At 56.2% G+C, this 14,628-nt stretch overlaps 1 protein-coding gene across 10 annotated transcripts in view; it reads right to left on the reverse strand.

The window, feature by feature from the left end:
- Window positions 1-226: 226 nt before the first annotated feature.
- The window catches only part of LINGO1 (leucine rich repeat and Ig domain containing 1), a 194,113-nt gene continuing 179,711 nt past the window's right edge, over window positions 227-14,628 (reverse strand). For all 10 annotated transcript variants that reach the window (XM_074328307.2, XM_074328306.2, XM_074328310.2 and 7 more), the window contains one exon: window positions 227-3,018. In XM_074328307.2, the coding sequence (XP_074184408.1) occupies window positions 1,159-3,006 (1,848 nt within the window). In that variant the 5' untranslated portion in view covers window positions 3,007-3,018 and the 3' untranslated portion in view covers window positions 227-1,158. The remainder of the gene's footprint in view (window positions 3,019-14,628) is intronic.

The following is a 14,628-nucleotide window of genomic DNA, read 5'->3' on the forward strand; positions in this document are numbered from 1 at the left end:
GACCACTGAACAGAGGTGGGTGAAGCCAGGAAGCTCACGGGCCTCAGGATGTCCCTGTGGGTCTAAAGCCCAGTTCATCCAGCCCATGCTTTTGGCCACTGCCCAGACTGCTGTCCCTGAGCCAGCCACCCCGCCCAGACACGTCCCAACCTGACCACAGGGAGAGCCCTTCAGGAGGCCCGCCCCCCACCATGATAATAATGAGCATAATGAGAACAGTCACCCACATGTGTGCACAGCGCTTTACAGGTTACAAAGTGTTTCACATACATCATCTCATCAATTCCTCACAACAGCCCTGTGAGGTAGGCAGGGCAGGGGGTAACGCTTCCATCTGTACAGATGTGGAGACTGAGGCCCAGAAAGGGTCAATGACCTGTTTCAGGCCACACAGCAAGTTGGCGGCACAACTGGGACCAGAAGTTAGGCCTTGTCCCCTGCCTCTGGCCCCTGGCTCTCTCTGCTGACTATGCTGTCCTCCAGGAGGACCCTAGCCTCTATCCAGAGTCTCAGCCACATCAGACCAGGCCCCCAAACACTGGCAGCAGTGTTGCCTGGCAGCTCAGCAGACAGCCCTGCCCCCACTTGGCAGACCTGTCCCCTCCACTTGCTCCCAACAAGCAGCCAGCTGGGAGGTGGGCCCACACCCACCACTCTGCCTGTTAGTGTAGGCTGCCCTGGCAGGGGGGGGGGGGGGGCTGGAACCTCCTTTCCTGTTTTCCTGAGTGATCCCTCCCCACAGGGGAAGAGGAGAGAAAGGAGGAAGGGGAGGAAGAGGAGGAGGAGATAAACAAGAAACTGAGTTGGAAGAGGGCCCTGGAGCAATCAGGATGTCAAAAGTTTGCATTCCGACTAGCTAAAGGAAATAGTTTTTTTTTTTCTCTTTTTATTATTTCAAGTTTTCATAAAAATCCATAATTATTGAAACCCAAGTTACAGAGGAAGTTCGTAACTTTTTAAATTGAATTATTGACTTCTCTGTGTCGGTCAGTCAGCTTCGACTCCAGTCTGCCCACGCGTGCCCGTGTGCAGCGGGGTCCCCAGGCTGCACATCTGAGGTCCTGGTAGAGGGAGGGCACGTGGTGAGGGCCAGTGGGGCAGCCAAGGACATGGCCGGGGTGGGGGCGGGCAGGACCGGAAAGCGGGCCCGCCCTGTGCTCAGATCATCTTCATGTTGAACTTGCGGGGCGCGTCGGCGGCGGAGCTGAGGCCGGCGTCGGACTTGCGGGGCACGTACTCGATCTCGATGTTATGCTTCGTGTTGCCCTTGCCCCGGCTCCAGAGGAACAGCAGCACCAGACAGAAGAGCACGACGCCCAGGAAGGAGATGAAGCCCATGGTGGTGGCGATGATCAGGGTCTTGATGTCGAACGGGAAAGGCACGGTGGCGCGGGTGCTGTTGGCCTCTCCCTCGCCCGGCTGGTTGGAGATGAAGGCGAAGGTCTTGTTGGGCTGATGGGGCCAGTCCGGTGAGTAGCTGCGCACGTGCAGGTGGGCAGGCATGGAGTCGTTGCCGCCCGCGTTGGCCGCGATGCACAGGTACGTGCCGTTGTCCTGTACCTGGGCGTAGCGCACCTCCAGCGTGCCGTCGGGGAAGACTGTGAGCCGCCCGTTGCTCTTGGCGGAGACCAGGTGCTTGCGGGGCGAGAGCCAGAGGATGGTGGGCGGCGGGTCTCCATCCGCGCGGCACACGAACTGCACCGTGTGCCCCTCATCCACAAACACCTGCTGGGCTTTGCGGTCCCGGATGCGGGCGCGGCGGCAGGTGAAGTAGTTGGGCAGGAGCACGTCGGGGAAGTCCTTGAACTCCTTGCCCTGGACGAACTCGGGCGTAGCACAGGTGGGCTGCTGGCGGTTGAAGTTGAGCCGCCAGCGGCGGCGGAACACCCACAGGAGACGGCAGTCACAGGCCAGCGGGTTGGAGTCCAGGATGAGGGTCTCGAGGTTGCCCACGGAGTGGAAGGCTGACTCCTCCAGTGTGGTCAGCTGGTTGCCGGACACGTTGAGCACGCGCAGGTAGTTGAGGCCTCGGAAGGCGTAGGGCTCCACCACCGCCAGCTGGCCCCCCACCAGCTGGATCTCCTGCAGCCGCAGCAGCTCGTGCAGCATGGAGCCCTCGATGGTGGCGATGGGGTTGTAGGAGAGGTTGAGGAAGCGGAGATAGACCAGGTGGCGCACAGCCAGGTAGGGCACCGCAGTCAGGTTGCAGTGCGTGACGGACAGGGACGTCAGGTTGAGGCCGTACAGGCAGTTGGGCGTCATGGTGTCCAAGTAGGGCCAATGGGAGATCTCTAAGACCTTGAGCCTGTATAGCCTCTTGAAAGAATAGTCCCGGATGGCGTTGATGTTGAGGTGCCGGAGCCGCAGGACGATGAGGCCGTGCAGGTGCGACAGCGCCTCGGTGGGGATGGAGGTCAGGTTGCATTTCTCCAGCGTCAGCTGCTCCAAGCTGTTGAGGCCGCTGAAGGCTCGGTGGGAAATGTAGACCAGGTCGTTGTCGCCGACCTCCAGCGACTTGAGGTTGTACAGGTCCTGGAACATGTAGTCCAGCAGGATGACGATCTTGTTCTCACTGATGTCCAGCTTGGTCAGGTTACTGAGGCCGGTGAACACACCCAGGGGGATGAGCTTCAGGCGGTTGCTGCGGAGCCCCAGCGTCCGGAGGCTGAAGAGGTTGTTGAAGGCGCCCGGCTCCACGGCGCTCACGATGTTCTCGTTCAGCTCCAGCTCCTCCAGGTGGGGGAAGCTGGCAAACTCGTCCTGGTTCAGTGTTTTGATGCGATTCTTGCCCAGGTCCAGCAGGCGGGTCTCAGTGGGGATGCCCTCTGGCACGGCCACAAAGCGCTTCCGGTGGCACAGCACCGCGCGGTCCTGGGCGGAGCACTCGCAGCGGGGCGGGCAGCCCGTAGCCGAGCCTGACAGCACGGAGCCCAGCACCAGCAGGAGGATGGGCTGCCAGCAGGCCAGGAGGGGGCTGGGCATGCTCCTGACGCCCCCAGCCAGCATCCTCTTGCTTACCTGCAGCCGGGAGTAAGCACAGGCCAGAAGAGGAACTTAGAGGACAGTGTTTGCCTGGCCCCCACCCCGAGTCTTCTGTGCCCCCATGCCCTCATGCCCCGTCAGGACGTCCCTGACACAGAGAGGTGGGGGCCAGAGTGGCATATGACACCTACCTGGGACCCCACAGTAAGGTCCAGATGCCCAGGAGGCCTCCTGCCACCCTATGCTGCTTCCTCCTTGCCCCCTACCCTGCCCAGAGCCCTCCTAACGGACCTTGGCAGCATCTCCTGGGTGGAAGGGGCGGGGCCACCTCAGAGTAGCCTGGTGTTGGTCCCTGGGCTGTGGTCCACCTCCTTTATGTTTTATGTTTTACAGGCAGTGTGGCTCCAGGCTGCGGCCCACACCCCCATCCCTGCTTCCCCTGGCTGAGGCCTCTGAGAACAGCCTGCAGAGAAGCACGTCTGGTCCCCAGCCTGCAGGCAAGGGCTTCTGGAGCTGCTGGGGGCCCCTCTCACCGCCTTTAGCTTGAGCTGCCTCAGGTGCAGATACCACGGCCCCCTCCTCACAGCACTGCAGCTGAGCCCACAGCCCAAGTCTTGGGCAATCACCACACCCAGTGGTTCCTGTCTACTCCCCAGTGGAGTTTTGAGATCAGTGGAGGACACCCCCACCCAGAAAGCCAGGACTGAGGCCTGATGCCTCCCCTCAGAGTCTCTCCAACTCTCCCCGTCCATTGGGTCCTCACAATGACCCACCCAGTCTCCTGGGTGCAGGGCCCAGGGGACAAGTTTTTCTGGCCTTGGCTCCTGTAGTTCTGTCCTCCTGGAATGTCACACACCTGCCTGTGAAACCCCTTTGTCTGGGCCTAATTTCACGTCCACTGCTCTGAAAAGCTTTTTCGGCTCCCCAGGAAAAAGTATGCTCCTCTCCAAAGACCCCCAAACCTCCATCACTTTGTCTCGCAGGGTTTCAGTTGCCCTCATGCTAGGGCCAGGGTCTGCTCGTCTGCGAGGGGCGGCCAGGCCCCCAAGCCCAGGAGGACCCGGGCAGCATGGAGGCGCTGGTCCACACTGCAGCACTGAGGGTGTGAGGCTTGTTCCAGCTGGGCCCTGAGGAACATGCAGCATTTGGGTGGTAGTGATAAGGGTGACAGCGCCAGGAGGGGGGTCAGAATTGAGCACAGGCTGTAGGTGGAGTGAGCAAGAGGTGTGTGGAGCTCGCCCCCCATTCCTCTCTCCCAGACTATGTTCAGGGGCCACTTGCTCACACTTGTACCCAGATGGTCTCCCCATCTCCTCCTTCCATCCTCGGTTCCACACCATGGGAAACTGGCCCAGCTAAGGAGGGGGCTGGGAGGTCTAGTCTGGACTTCTCCAAACTCCAGGGTGGACCAGATGGCTCTGGTGGCCAGCTGCAGCCCTCGGGCTGCTGGTGGGGTGAAGAACCATTCTACCCTGGCCTGGCACCCATGGGGCCCCACAGCCTGTCCACACACCCCACATCGTGGTCCCAAGTGGGGCTCACTGCAGGAAGGGGAAGCCCAGGCTGGGAGGGCCTACCTCTCTGCCCTAGCTCGGCTTCGCCCACCCCTCCCAGGGCACCCCCCATGCCTGCCCACAGACTCTGCTTCAAGGCCCAGGTCTTGTCATCCACACGTCAATCCTGAAGGCAACTGGGGCTCGGGAGGCTTGTGGCTGCCCAAGGACACACAGTCCGTAGAGGGGCAGATTTCAGACCAGAGCTCTAGTCTGTCAGACTCCAGTGGAGCCACACACTTTTCAATTCTCCAGCTGTCTCCCAGGACTGACAGGTGCTCCCTGGTTGTTGATCGACTAAATGACTGATTAACCAGAAAGGGGTCTGGCTGTCACTGACATGTTATGGAATTGCAAGGTTTTGTTATCTCCAAGGGCTTTGTCTACCCCCACCCCTCAGCCCCTCTCATCCTCTGTCCAGACTTCTGTGGTTCGTCCTCCGCCGCCCCACCCCCATCAGGCCATCTTCCACAGTCACACATGCTCCAATGACCCACCAGAAAAAGCAAACATCCTGACAGGCAATCAATAAGTAATTGGGCCGGCAGCTGGGCGCCTGGAGCGGTAAATAGGACTTTCAGCACCGAGTTTGGAGCTGGGTTGGGTCGGGTGGGGGCTGAGAGATGAGAGGGGGTTAGCAAGGACACAGGCCACCTGAGATGTTGGTAAGCCCCTCACTCAGACAAGAATCTGGCAGTCGAATCCTCCACCACCTTGCCTCAACCTACCCATCTACCTCCTCTCCCACCACTCACCTTGTCCTCACATTCCGGCCCTGAAGCCGTCTCCTTTTGGAAAACTCCCCCAGTCTCCTGCCCCAGCAGCCTTTGTGGATTTCCACCCCAAAGGCCACTTCCTCCACGAAGCCACCCTTGACCTACTCGGTCAGAAATCACCTCTTGTTCACAACAATGAAATACCTTATTAGCAGTGATATTATGTAACGCGTATAGCACACATCATTCTAAAAATGACTTGAGCCAGTTGCCAGAAAAGTTATGCTACCAGATGGTAAAAAGATAAAACTAAAGAAGCCAGTCAAAAAAGAGTGCTACAGGGGCCGGCCCGGTGGCTCAGGCGGTTGGAGCTCCGTGCTCCTAACTCTGAAGGCTGCCGGTTCGATTCGATGGGCCAGTGGGCTCTCAACCACAAGGTTGCCGGTTCAATTCCTCGAGTCCCGCAAGGGATGGTGGGCTCCGCCCCTTGCAACTAAGATTGAACACAGCACCTTGAGCTGAGCTGCCGCTGAGCTCCCGGATGGCTCAGTTGGTTGGAGTGTGTCCTCTCAACAACAAGGTTGCTGGTTCGACTCCCGCAAGGGATGGTGGGCTGCACCCCCTGCAACTAACAACGGCAACTGGACCTGGAGCTGAGCTGCACCCTCCACAACTAAGACTGAAAGGACAACAACTTGAAGCTAAACGGCACCCTCCACAACTAAGATTGAAAGGACAACTTGACTTGGAAAAAAGTCTGGAAGTACACACTGCTCCCCAATAAAGTCCAATAAAATCTTTATATATATATATATATATATATATATATATATGAAAAGAGTGCTGCAAAACCCTGACTAATGACTAAAGCTAAGAGCTTCCTAGTGACCTGAGCAAAGAAGGAAATATGCTCCAAAGCCTCAGCACTTGACCCTTCCCTGTTCCTTATGTTTAATAATGGGTCAAACAGTCATGGGTGCATCTCACCTGCTGGAGGGTGAGATGCTTAAGGGCCAAAGAGATGGTGCAGTCTCAGACCAAGGACTGGCACATACAGACCCCAGTGAATGTTCTTTGAGTTTCTGCAGGAGCTGAAACGCCTCTGATGGGGCTGATTCTGGAGCAGGCAGCTGAGCAATGAGACCTGGGGAATTCCAACACATTGATGGGAAAGCTGGTCAGCACTGCCCTGCGTGGCTGCACCCTGGCAGTGAGACACTCCGAGCCATGCGCCATGCTCTGCAGGACCAGGATAGGTCCAGAAGGGCACAGCCTCTGAACTGCCTCATCCCTCACCTTTTACATGTGGCTATCCTAAAATATGGGGAAACTGAGGCCTGGAGAGGCTAAGGTGCCTGCCCAAGCTGACACAGCAGTAGCTCAGCAGGCTGGACCTAATCTCCTGGTCTAACACACCCATGGTGTCTTGTCACCCAGGGATGCTGGCAGGGTAGTGTGTAAGGCCACCAAAACTGCAGAGCGGCAATGGGCTGCTCCTGTCATCCCAGCCCCATTAACCCTACAGGTTCCTCCTGCAATTGCCAAGAAGAAGTGTTTTATGAATTTTAATCAGTGTTTTATTTTGGGTCCTTGTCCCCTGAAAGGCTTCCCACAAGGGCAAGAGTTTAAAAACCGGACCAATAAATACAAAGGAGAGAAACACTAAAGGCAGGCAAGTGGGCAGGCAGTGCCCGGGGCACAGTGCTCAGAACCCACAGCAGCCTGAGTCCCACTGCCAGAGCGCTGACACTGCCTGTCAGCCCAGCAGACCTGCACGGCCACCATCACACCCTCACTCATGTCCCAGGGCAGACATGGTCTGGTCAGCTGCTCCCATGCCACTGCTCCACTGTGTGACATGGGGCCACGCCTGTCCTCTCTGGTCTATTTCCCCCACTGTGCAGTGAGGGGCAGGATTCCAGGGTCCCCGAGAGAGCCCACAATAGACACTGGACTTTCTCCAGCTGGAAAATCAGCATCCTCAAATGTGATTGGAGGACAAAGAGGAGTGGGGGCTCAGGCCCCACACTGTAGCTTCCAGGGCCAGAGGACGTTTGAGGGGCCTCACATTAGGGCTACCCCTCTGGGGCTCAGGGTGGGAAGGGGCAACTGATGGCTCAGAAGGGGCATGGGACTGCCTGTGGGTGTACCTGGGAAGTGTACTGAGGGGGCTAAGGGTGGTTCCATCATGGAGCAGGGCCTGGGGGCTCCTGAGGATAGGGTGTGTCTCCTCCACGCACCCAGCCGGCCCACACAAGCCAGTCAGACACCAGCTCCTGGAAAATGGGTTGGACTAACGTTTGCAGAGCACCTGCCACAGGCCAGGTCTGGGGCTTTCTGCACAGTCTCAGAACCCTTCAACCAGCATTCCAAAGAGGTGTTACATGGGAATAACTGCAGCTCCCAAATGGAATTGATCTACCTTAGGCCTAGGCCACAAAGTTCGTAGGCAACAGAGCTGTGCTCCTCCTGGTTAGGTGGCTTCCCCAGGAGCTGCCTGGTGCAAAGTGGGAATTCTTTCAGACACTCAGGCCAGACCCGCGTGGGGCAGGCATGTTAGGGCCGTGCTAGGTAAGGCCCCAGGGCTGAAGGAAAGCCCTAGGCCTTAGGTAGCTGCAAGTAGGCACCCTGCCCGCCAAACCTGACGAAGGCCTTTCCCAGCTGTCAGAAAACTGTATGTTGAGCACACTGAATTTTTCCAGTGTTTTTCTGCCATACCCTTCTCTTGCACCTGCTGCGTTGTCTGTGCTAGACTCTCACCTAATTTGGGGTCAGCTGCAGCACAGGTTGGTAGGCGTAGTTATCTTAGGTTTCCAGTATCAGCATTTCATGGTGTTCCCACTCAGTGCTCCTCGGGGACTGCAGGGACCCCCCGCACACGCAGCATGAGCTCCTTGGCATGGAGGTGTTGCTGCCCTTGCTGGGGGCCTCAAGATGCCAGGGCCTCTGGGTTCTCAGCCGGGGAAATAAGGCAGGTATGCACAACCTCTTCTTGCCCCGACCTAAGTTCCATGACTGGGTTTGCAGCAGCAGGAGGAGGATTGATGAGGAGGGATGGCAGACCTGGGAAACGGGGCTGGGGGCTTCCACAGTCAGCCTTGGGCCCTGCCCAGCTCTGTCACCAGGAAATGACAGGAAGAGCAGGGGAGGGGAAAGGTGATGGGGCAGAGACACAGCCAGCAGACAGAAGAGCAAGCAAGAGGAAAGAACAGAGGCAATTCTCGTGATTTGCCCTGTCCCCAAGCCCCTGCCTGTCGGAGGTCCCTTCTTTGCCCGCAGCTCCAGGGCACGGAGCAGCTGGATCCATTTCATGAATGGTAAAGTGCGGTCATAGAAAGTGTGTCCACTCACAGGCAGCAGTGGCCACGAGGCCGGGAGTGGAGCGGAGGTGGGTGAGGCCTGTGGCAAAGCGCCTCAGTGGGCCTTTCTCCAATGGCAGTGGTCACATCCATACCTGGAGATCTACCACTTGGCCTTCAGAATTGAGCTCAAGGGCTTCGCCCACCCCACGCAGCTCTTCTCACTCCCCTGGGCGTCCCCTCTAGATCTCTGGTAGCCCTCTGCCAGCACTGCTGGGATGTGTACCTCTCTCCCTTCCTCCATCACTTAGAGCTTCTGCAGCCCCCCATTCTGTGTCCCTCAGATGGAAAGCCCCCAGGACAGGGCTGGGGCTGATACAGCTCAGCACCCCTAGGCCCAAACAACTGCTGGGACAGCTCCCCAGTTCTGTCTGATGCCAGCCTAGGCTCTTCACAGAGGCTTCGTGGAGGAGGTGTCACGGGAGCTCAGGATGAAATACAAATACATTTCCACAGGCCAAGTAAGGGGCAGGAGGAGGCATTCTGACAGACGAAACAGTGAGAGCAAACATGTGGGGGGGGGACGCAACTGGCTGGGTCCCTGTGATAGCATCCGGGGACTCACAGTTGTTCTCTCCCCCCCTAAGTCCTGCCTCAGGTACCAGGACCACTTTTCAGGACACCACGTTCTAGCTTTCTAGGGCTAATCCCCGCTGAGGTGTGAATGGCTGATAATGGTTTAAAGTGTGAGCTGCTAATGGGAGCTCAGTCCCGAGGGCACAGGGGACCCTGAGAGGAGGGGCCAGGGCCCAGGCTGAGGGCTGCTTGGCTCCAGCAGGAGGGCAGCTGGGAGCCTCTGCTGTCTCCTCCTGGGCTGGCTGGCCAGCCTTTGCCTGCCCTCTCCTCCTCCCTTCTCCTCCAGCAGCCCCCCACAGGGAGAGAAACATTAACCTGGAAGAAAATTGAGGTCATGTCCTTTGTTGTGTATAATTCTTTATTTGCCTCTCGCTCTTGGTTCTGGCAAAGAGCTGCGGAGCACCCAGAGTGTGTGTGTGTGTGTGTGTGTGTGTGTGTGTGTGTGTGGGAGGGGGGGCAGGGAGCCGGGGTGGGGGGGGTTGGGGGGGAGCCGGGGGGGGGGGGTGCCCATTGCCCCTCCTCCCACCACTCCCTGCCCTCCCTGGCCCAGAGCCACCAGCCCCATCTCCTACGTGCACTTGGAAACTCAATCCTCTCCCAAAGGTGCTCGCCTGGCCTCTTGGCCGGGGCCGGGCTGGAGGGTGCTGACTGGGCACGTGTGGCTGTCTGATGGTCTCCTAGGGCAGCTGCCAGGCCCCACTAACTGCTGCGGTTCCCCTGTGTGGCCCTGGGCAAGCACCTGGGCCCCTGCACTTGAGGGAGGAATGCCCCTGCCCAGCCCACCAGATCCCAGCCCATCTCAGGAGCTGCCAGCCTTCCGGCCAGCGTGCAGCCCCAGTCCATCTGTGGGATGAATTATGAATTTTAATTGTCAAAGCGTCTTAGTGTTTCAAGGTTTCTACATATAGGCTCTGTCCTCCAGGAGTGGCCAGCTTGGTGGGAGGAGCGGCACTGGGCAAGGCCTAGAGGAGGCCACTTCTGGGTGAGGAAAGGGCACAGGTCCCAGGTCTGGGCTCCAGCCAGGGCACCCCTGCCCTGCTGTGTGACCTTAAGGGAGTGCTGGACCGTTGTGGGCCCTGCTTGCCCCTTCCAGCCTTGTCTGAGGTGAGAGACCAGCCAGGAAGCTAGGAGCTGGCCTGCGGAAGCTGGGAGGGGCCACTGTTTCTGGGAAGCTTCCCTGCTGTCTGTGCTGGGCCCATCTGAGCAGATGGCACCCTTACTTGAGTTGGAGCTGTGTCAGACTAAAGAGGGGTAGGCAAGCACCCAAATGGTGACCTGAGGGGGCTCAAGGAAAACCCAGGTCCTGTACCCCCATATTTCCCTTCCCATCTCTCTGCAGGTCTGAGATACCAACACATTCTCTAAGGGACAGAAAGGTACCCCTGCAGGCCTCTGGCCCCATCCCCCTCCCAGGCCAGTGGCTAGTGGGAAGTGCCTGGCAGAAACACCTGCCTCATCTCCACTCATCCACTCATCCTTTCACACCTTCCTGGGGCCTTAGGGGCCCTCCCGCAGCCTTTAGGGCTCCTCCACCTGGGAACAGCTCAGGTTGACCCATCTCAGGACTTGGAGTCCTAGAACCAGTCACCCCCCACCTGGGAGGGCACAGGACAGGCGGGGTCGCAGCCTCAGAGACACAGAGCAGGGATGGGGGAGCTGAGGACAGAGTGGAGCTGAGGGGAGTGGTGAACTAGCCTGAGATCCAAAGGCCAGAGACCTAATGAACAGTGAGGACGATAACCGAAAAAGCCCTTGTGGAGGGTTTTCAGTGTGCCAGGCACAATTCTAAGCACTTTACATATAAAAATTCATTTAATCCTGCCACAGCTCACTGAGGTAGGTCCTGTTATTATCCCCTTTTGCAGATGGAAAAAAACACACAGAAGAACAAAGAGGTTCTGTAACTTGCTTAAGGTCACACGGGCAGCATGATACAAACTCAAACATGAACTTGTTTAATCCTCACTGCAATCCTATTAGGTTGGTATATTATCCCCATTTTACAGATTAGAGAACTGAGGCACAGAGAGGTGATACAACTTGCCCCAAATCACACAGTGACAAGTGACAGAGCTGGGATTAGGCCTGAGGCAGTCAGATTCAAGGTTGTCCTGACCACTCTTGCATAGTGCTTCTCCCTGATTCAGGTTCAAGGGCCTGCTGACCTGCATGATTGTGGGCAAGTGGTTTTATATCTCAGGCCCTAAACTCCTCATTCAGAAGAAGGAATGGCTGTCTTCACACTGCCCTCACAGGCTGGGGGCAGAGAGTTCAAGGAGCGGGAAGGGAAGAGACATTATATTCAGAGTTTTGCCGAATGACCCCACCAACCCTCACCACGTACCCTGTGTGAGAGGTCCCATTAACCCCATTTTACTGATGAGGAAACTGAGGCTCCGAACCATTAGTTCACCTGCCCAAGATCACTGAGCTTGTCTGACCCACAGGCATGAAAACTCTAGAGATCACTGCACAGGTGAGGAGGCGCAGGCCTGGAAGAACCCCTGCTTCCTGACTGCAGACACTTGCCCCAGCATGTTATAGGGTAACATGGTGGGGCTAGATCAGGGACAGGTGAAGCTTTGGGTTATTTCTGCCTCAAAAGGGAAAAAAGATTTCAAAAGAATCCCCCAATACATCACAAACCAAGGTCTAGTGAGTTATTTATAGCATAGACAGGCTAACTATAAATAAAAACACTTGCCCGTCTCCTGGCCCTGACTCTTCAAAGCCCTCTCTGTTCAACTGAATCTTCGACAAGCCTAAGCCCATTTTTCCAACCTGGTTAACTGAGCTCAGTACGAAGAGGTGACTAACTCCTCTGCTCAGGCACAATGGATGCCATCCCCTGGCTGGCTGGCTGTTCCTGAGAAGCCCGGGCTTGGGGGAGGGCACCGGAACCTCGGCAAATCTCCAGGCAGTGTCCCAAGACAGACGGAGCCAAGCGTCCAGTGCAGGCCAAGAGAGCATAGCCCAGATGCATGGGTAGTTACGGGGGTCCCGTTCTGTTTGGTGCCAGGAATCAAATGCAAGAGCAGATGGCTTAAGTAGACCTGCCTTGGGAGATAGTGAGTAAGCAGCCTGTCGTGAGAGGTATCCAAGCAGAGACCATGGATCAGGGACACTGCAGGAAGACTTCTGCTGGGACTCACAGCTCAGCAGCCTTTCTTAGCTCTCTTAGCTCTTAGCTCCCTATCTTGCACCCAAGTAAAGGGACTTGAGATGGCCAGCCCCCAAGTACGTCTGCAGCCCTGCACTGGGTCAGGCCAGGGAAGCCTGCTGGCCAGGCCCCACCCTTTCCCGGAGCTGCCAGCAGGTTCTCAGCAGACAGAAGCAGAGGAGGTAGCAGAGAGAGATTAATTCTCCAAAATGGGAAAAAATAGAAAAACACACACACCACACACCCTAATAACATGTAATAAGAGGTTGGAGATGAGGAACAATGCCCTGGTAATGTCACCCTGGCGGCAATCAATTTGGGTGTCACATGAAATAGGTATAATTATTCCACCAGCCCCGTCGCTTGTCTCTAACCAGCTCCAGGGACCCTAGCCTGGGCAGGGAAATGCACCAGGCTGGCAGAGGGAGCCAATCCAAATTACCTTGCCAGCACCGGGCTTCTCAGCCCCTGTGGGTAGGCAGGGAGCTTGAGGGCCTCGTGGGAGGGCTTAGCGAATGCCCAGGAGCCACCTTGCTCAGCCTCTACTCAGTCACAAATGGTAAGAGCAATCAGGGAGGACTCCCACAGGAGGTGGGAATGAAGGAAGAACAAATATACACTTATTCCATCCAGGTCACCAAAGTCTTACTAAGCATTCACCAATGCGCAGCCCCACGATGGGTGCCAGGGTACAGAGACAGGGTTCTTGGGGCCCTGTGCATTACTGAACGAACGAAGCACAGGCTCCCTCCACTGCCCAAGCTAGGACTGCCCCTGCCCACCCTGGGGCAGACCAGAACCACCGAGGTTCCTTTGGCTCTAACTGCACAGGAGCTCAAGCTCTCCTTGCTCCCTCTTCATTCACTGGGGAGTCCTCCCTGACTGTTCTTGCCCATCCCTCAGTTCAGGGCTTGTATGGACAACAGCCCCACAACTGGGGGAAACTGAGGTGCAAAGGGGACAGTCACTTAGTGAGCATGTGTTACACACTGGCTGCTGCCCATCTCAACCCCACACACCAGAAACTTTGAATTCCAGAAATGCAAACCAAGACCCCAATGTAATACCGTCTGACACTCATTCAATCAGTAGCAATGAAGATATCTGAGTACACTGTGCCGAGGGTGAGGAGCAATGGAGACATCAGCTCTTGCTGGGAAAGCATAAATGGTCCAATCAGTTTAGAAAACGCTTGGGAAATTTCCTAGTAAAGGTGAACAGGAACATGCCCCATAAGCCAGCAATTCCGCTCCCAGCTCTGTGCTCCAGAGAGGCTGTGCACGTTGCCCGAGGACACTGGACAGGCAGGTTCACGGCAGCATTGTTTGTAAGAGCAACAAAGAAGACAACCCACATGCCCACCAACAAAAGAACAGGGCATACAGTGTGTTGTGTCCAGACGACAGACCACTGTGCATCAGTGGAAATGAACTACATCTACTATCGCTTGCAACAATGTAGATGTAGGAGAACAGTGCAAATTCCAGAGGACTACCTATGGTTTCATGTTCTTTTTACAAAGTTCAAAAATAACTAGAACTGAACAATTTCTAGGTATTAAAGTATATGATTTTTAAAAGGCAAGGAAATGCTAAATAGATAATTTAGGGTAGTGGTTGCCTCAGAGAAATAGGCCAAGGGATAAGGTGAGGAGAAGCACCTGGGTTCAGGTTGGGAAGAAGGGTCACGGTGCTCATTATATTATTATTATTAATACTAAATACACTGGGTCATTGATTAGCAGGTCAGGCCCAGACCAGTGAGCAAGAGACCCAGAGCAGAGGCCAGCAGGAAGGCATTTAGTGGGGACTTGAAACAAGTCGTTCCCCTCTCTGGTTCTGTTTTCTAGCTCTACAATCACATCTCTGCACCACCTACCAGGGTAAGACTGAGAGGACATCACTGATGGAAACTCGAGTGGCCAGCATTTCCTGAGAGCTCACCGTGTATCAGGTACAGCTCTAAATGCTCTGCATACATTAACATGATGACCCTAGAGGCAAATCCCACTGTTATCCTCACTGTATGGCTAAGGAGCCTGAGACCCAAAGAGCAGAAGTAACTTGCTAAAAGTCACAGAGCTAGGCAGTGTGGAGCTGAGATTTAAACCAGGGCATCTGGCTCCAGGGTCCACACTCAACAACTTCACTGTAAAGTGACCTGGAAGGAACTGAACACACATGAGCAGGAGACTGTTGTCAGCTCAGCTCTATCAGGCCCACAGTACCTGAGGATATTCATTCACTCATTCATTCCACATATGAACACAGGTCAGCATCAAG

This window comes from Rhinolophus sinicus, chromosome 3 (genome assembly GCF_057876585.1).
Source record: "Rhinolophus sinicus isolate RSI-liver-muscle chromosome 3, RSI-T2T, whole genome shotgun sequence".
Taxonomy (NCBI): domain Eukaryota; kingdom Metazoa; phylum Chordata; class Mammalia; order Chiroptera; family Rhinolophidae; genus Rhinolophus; species Rhinolophus sinicus.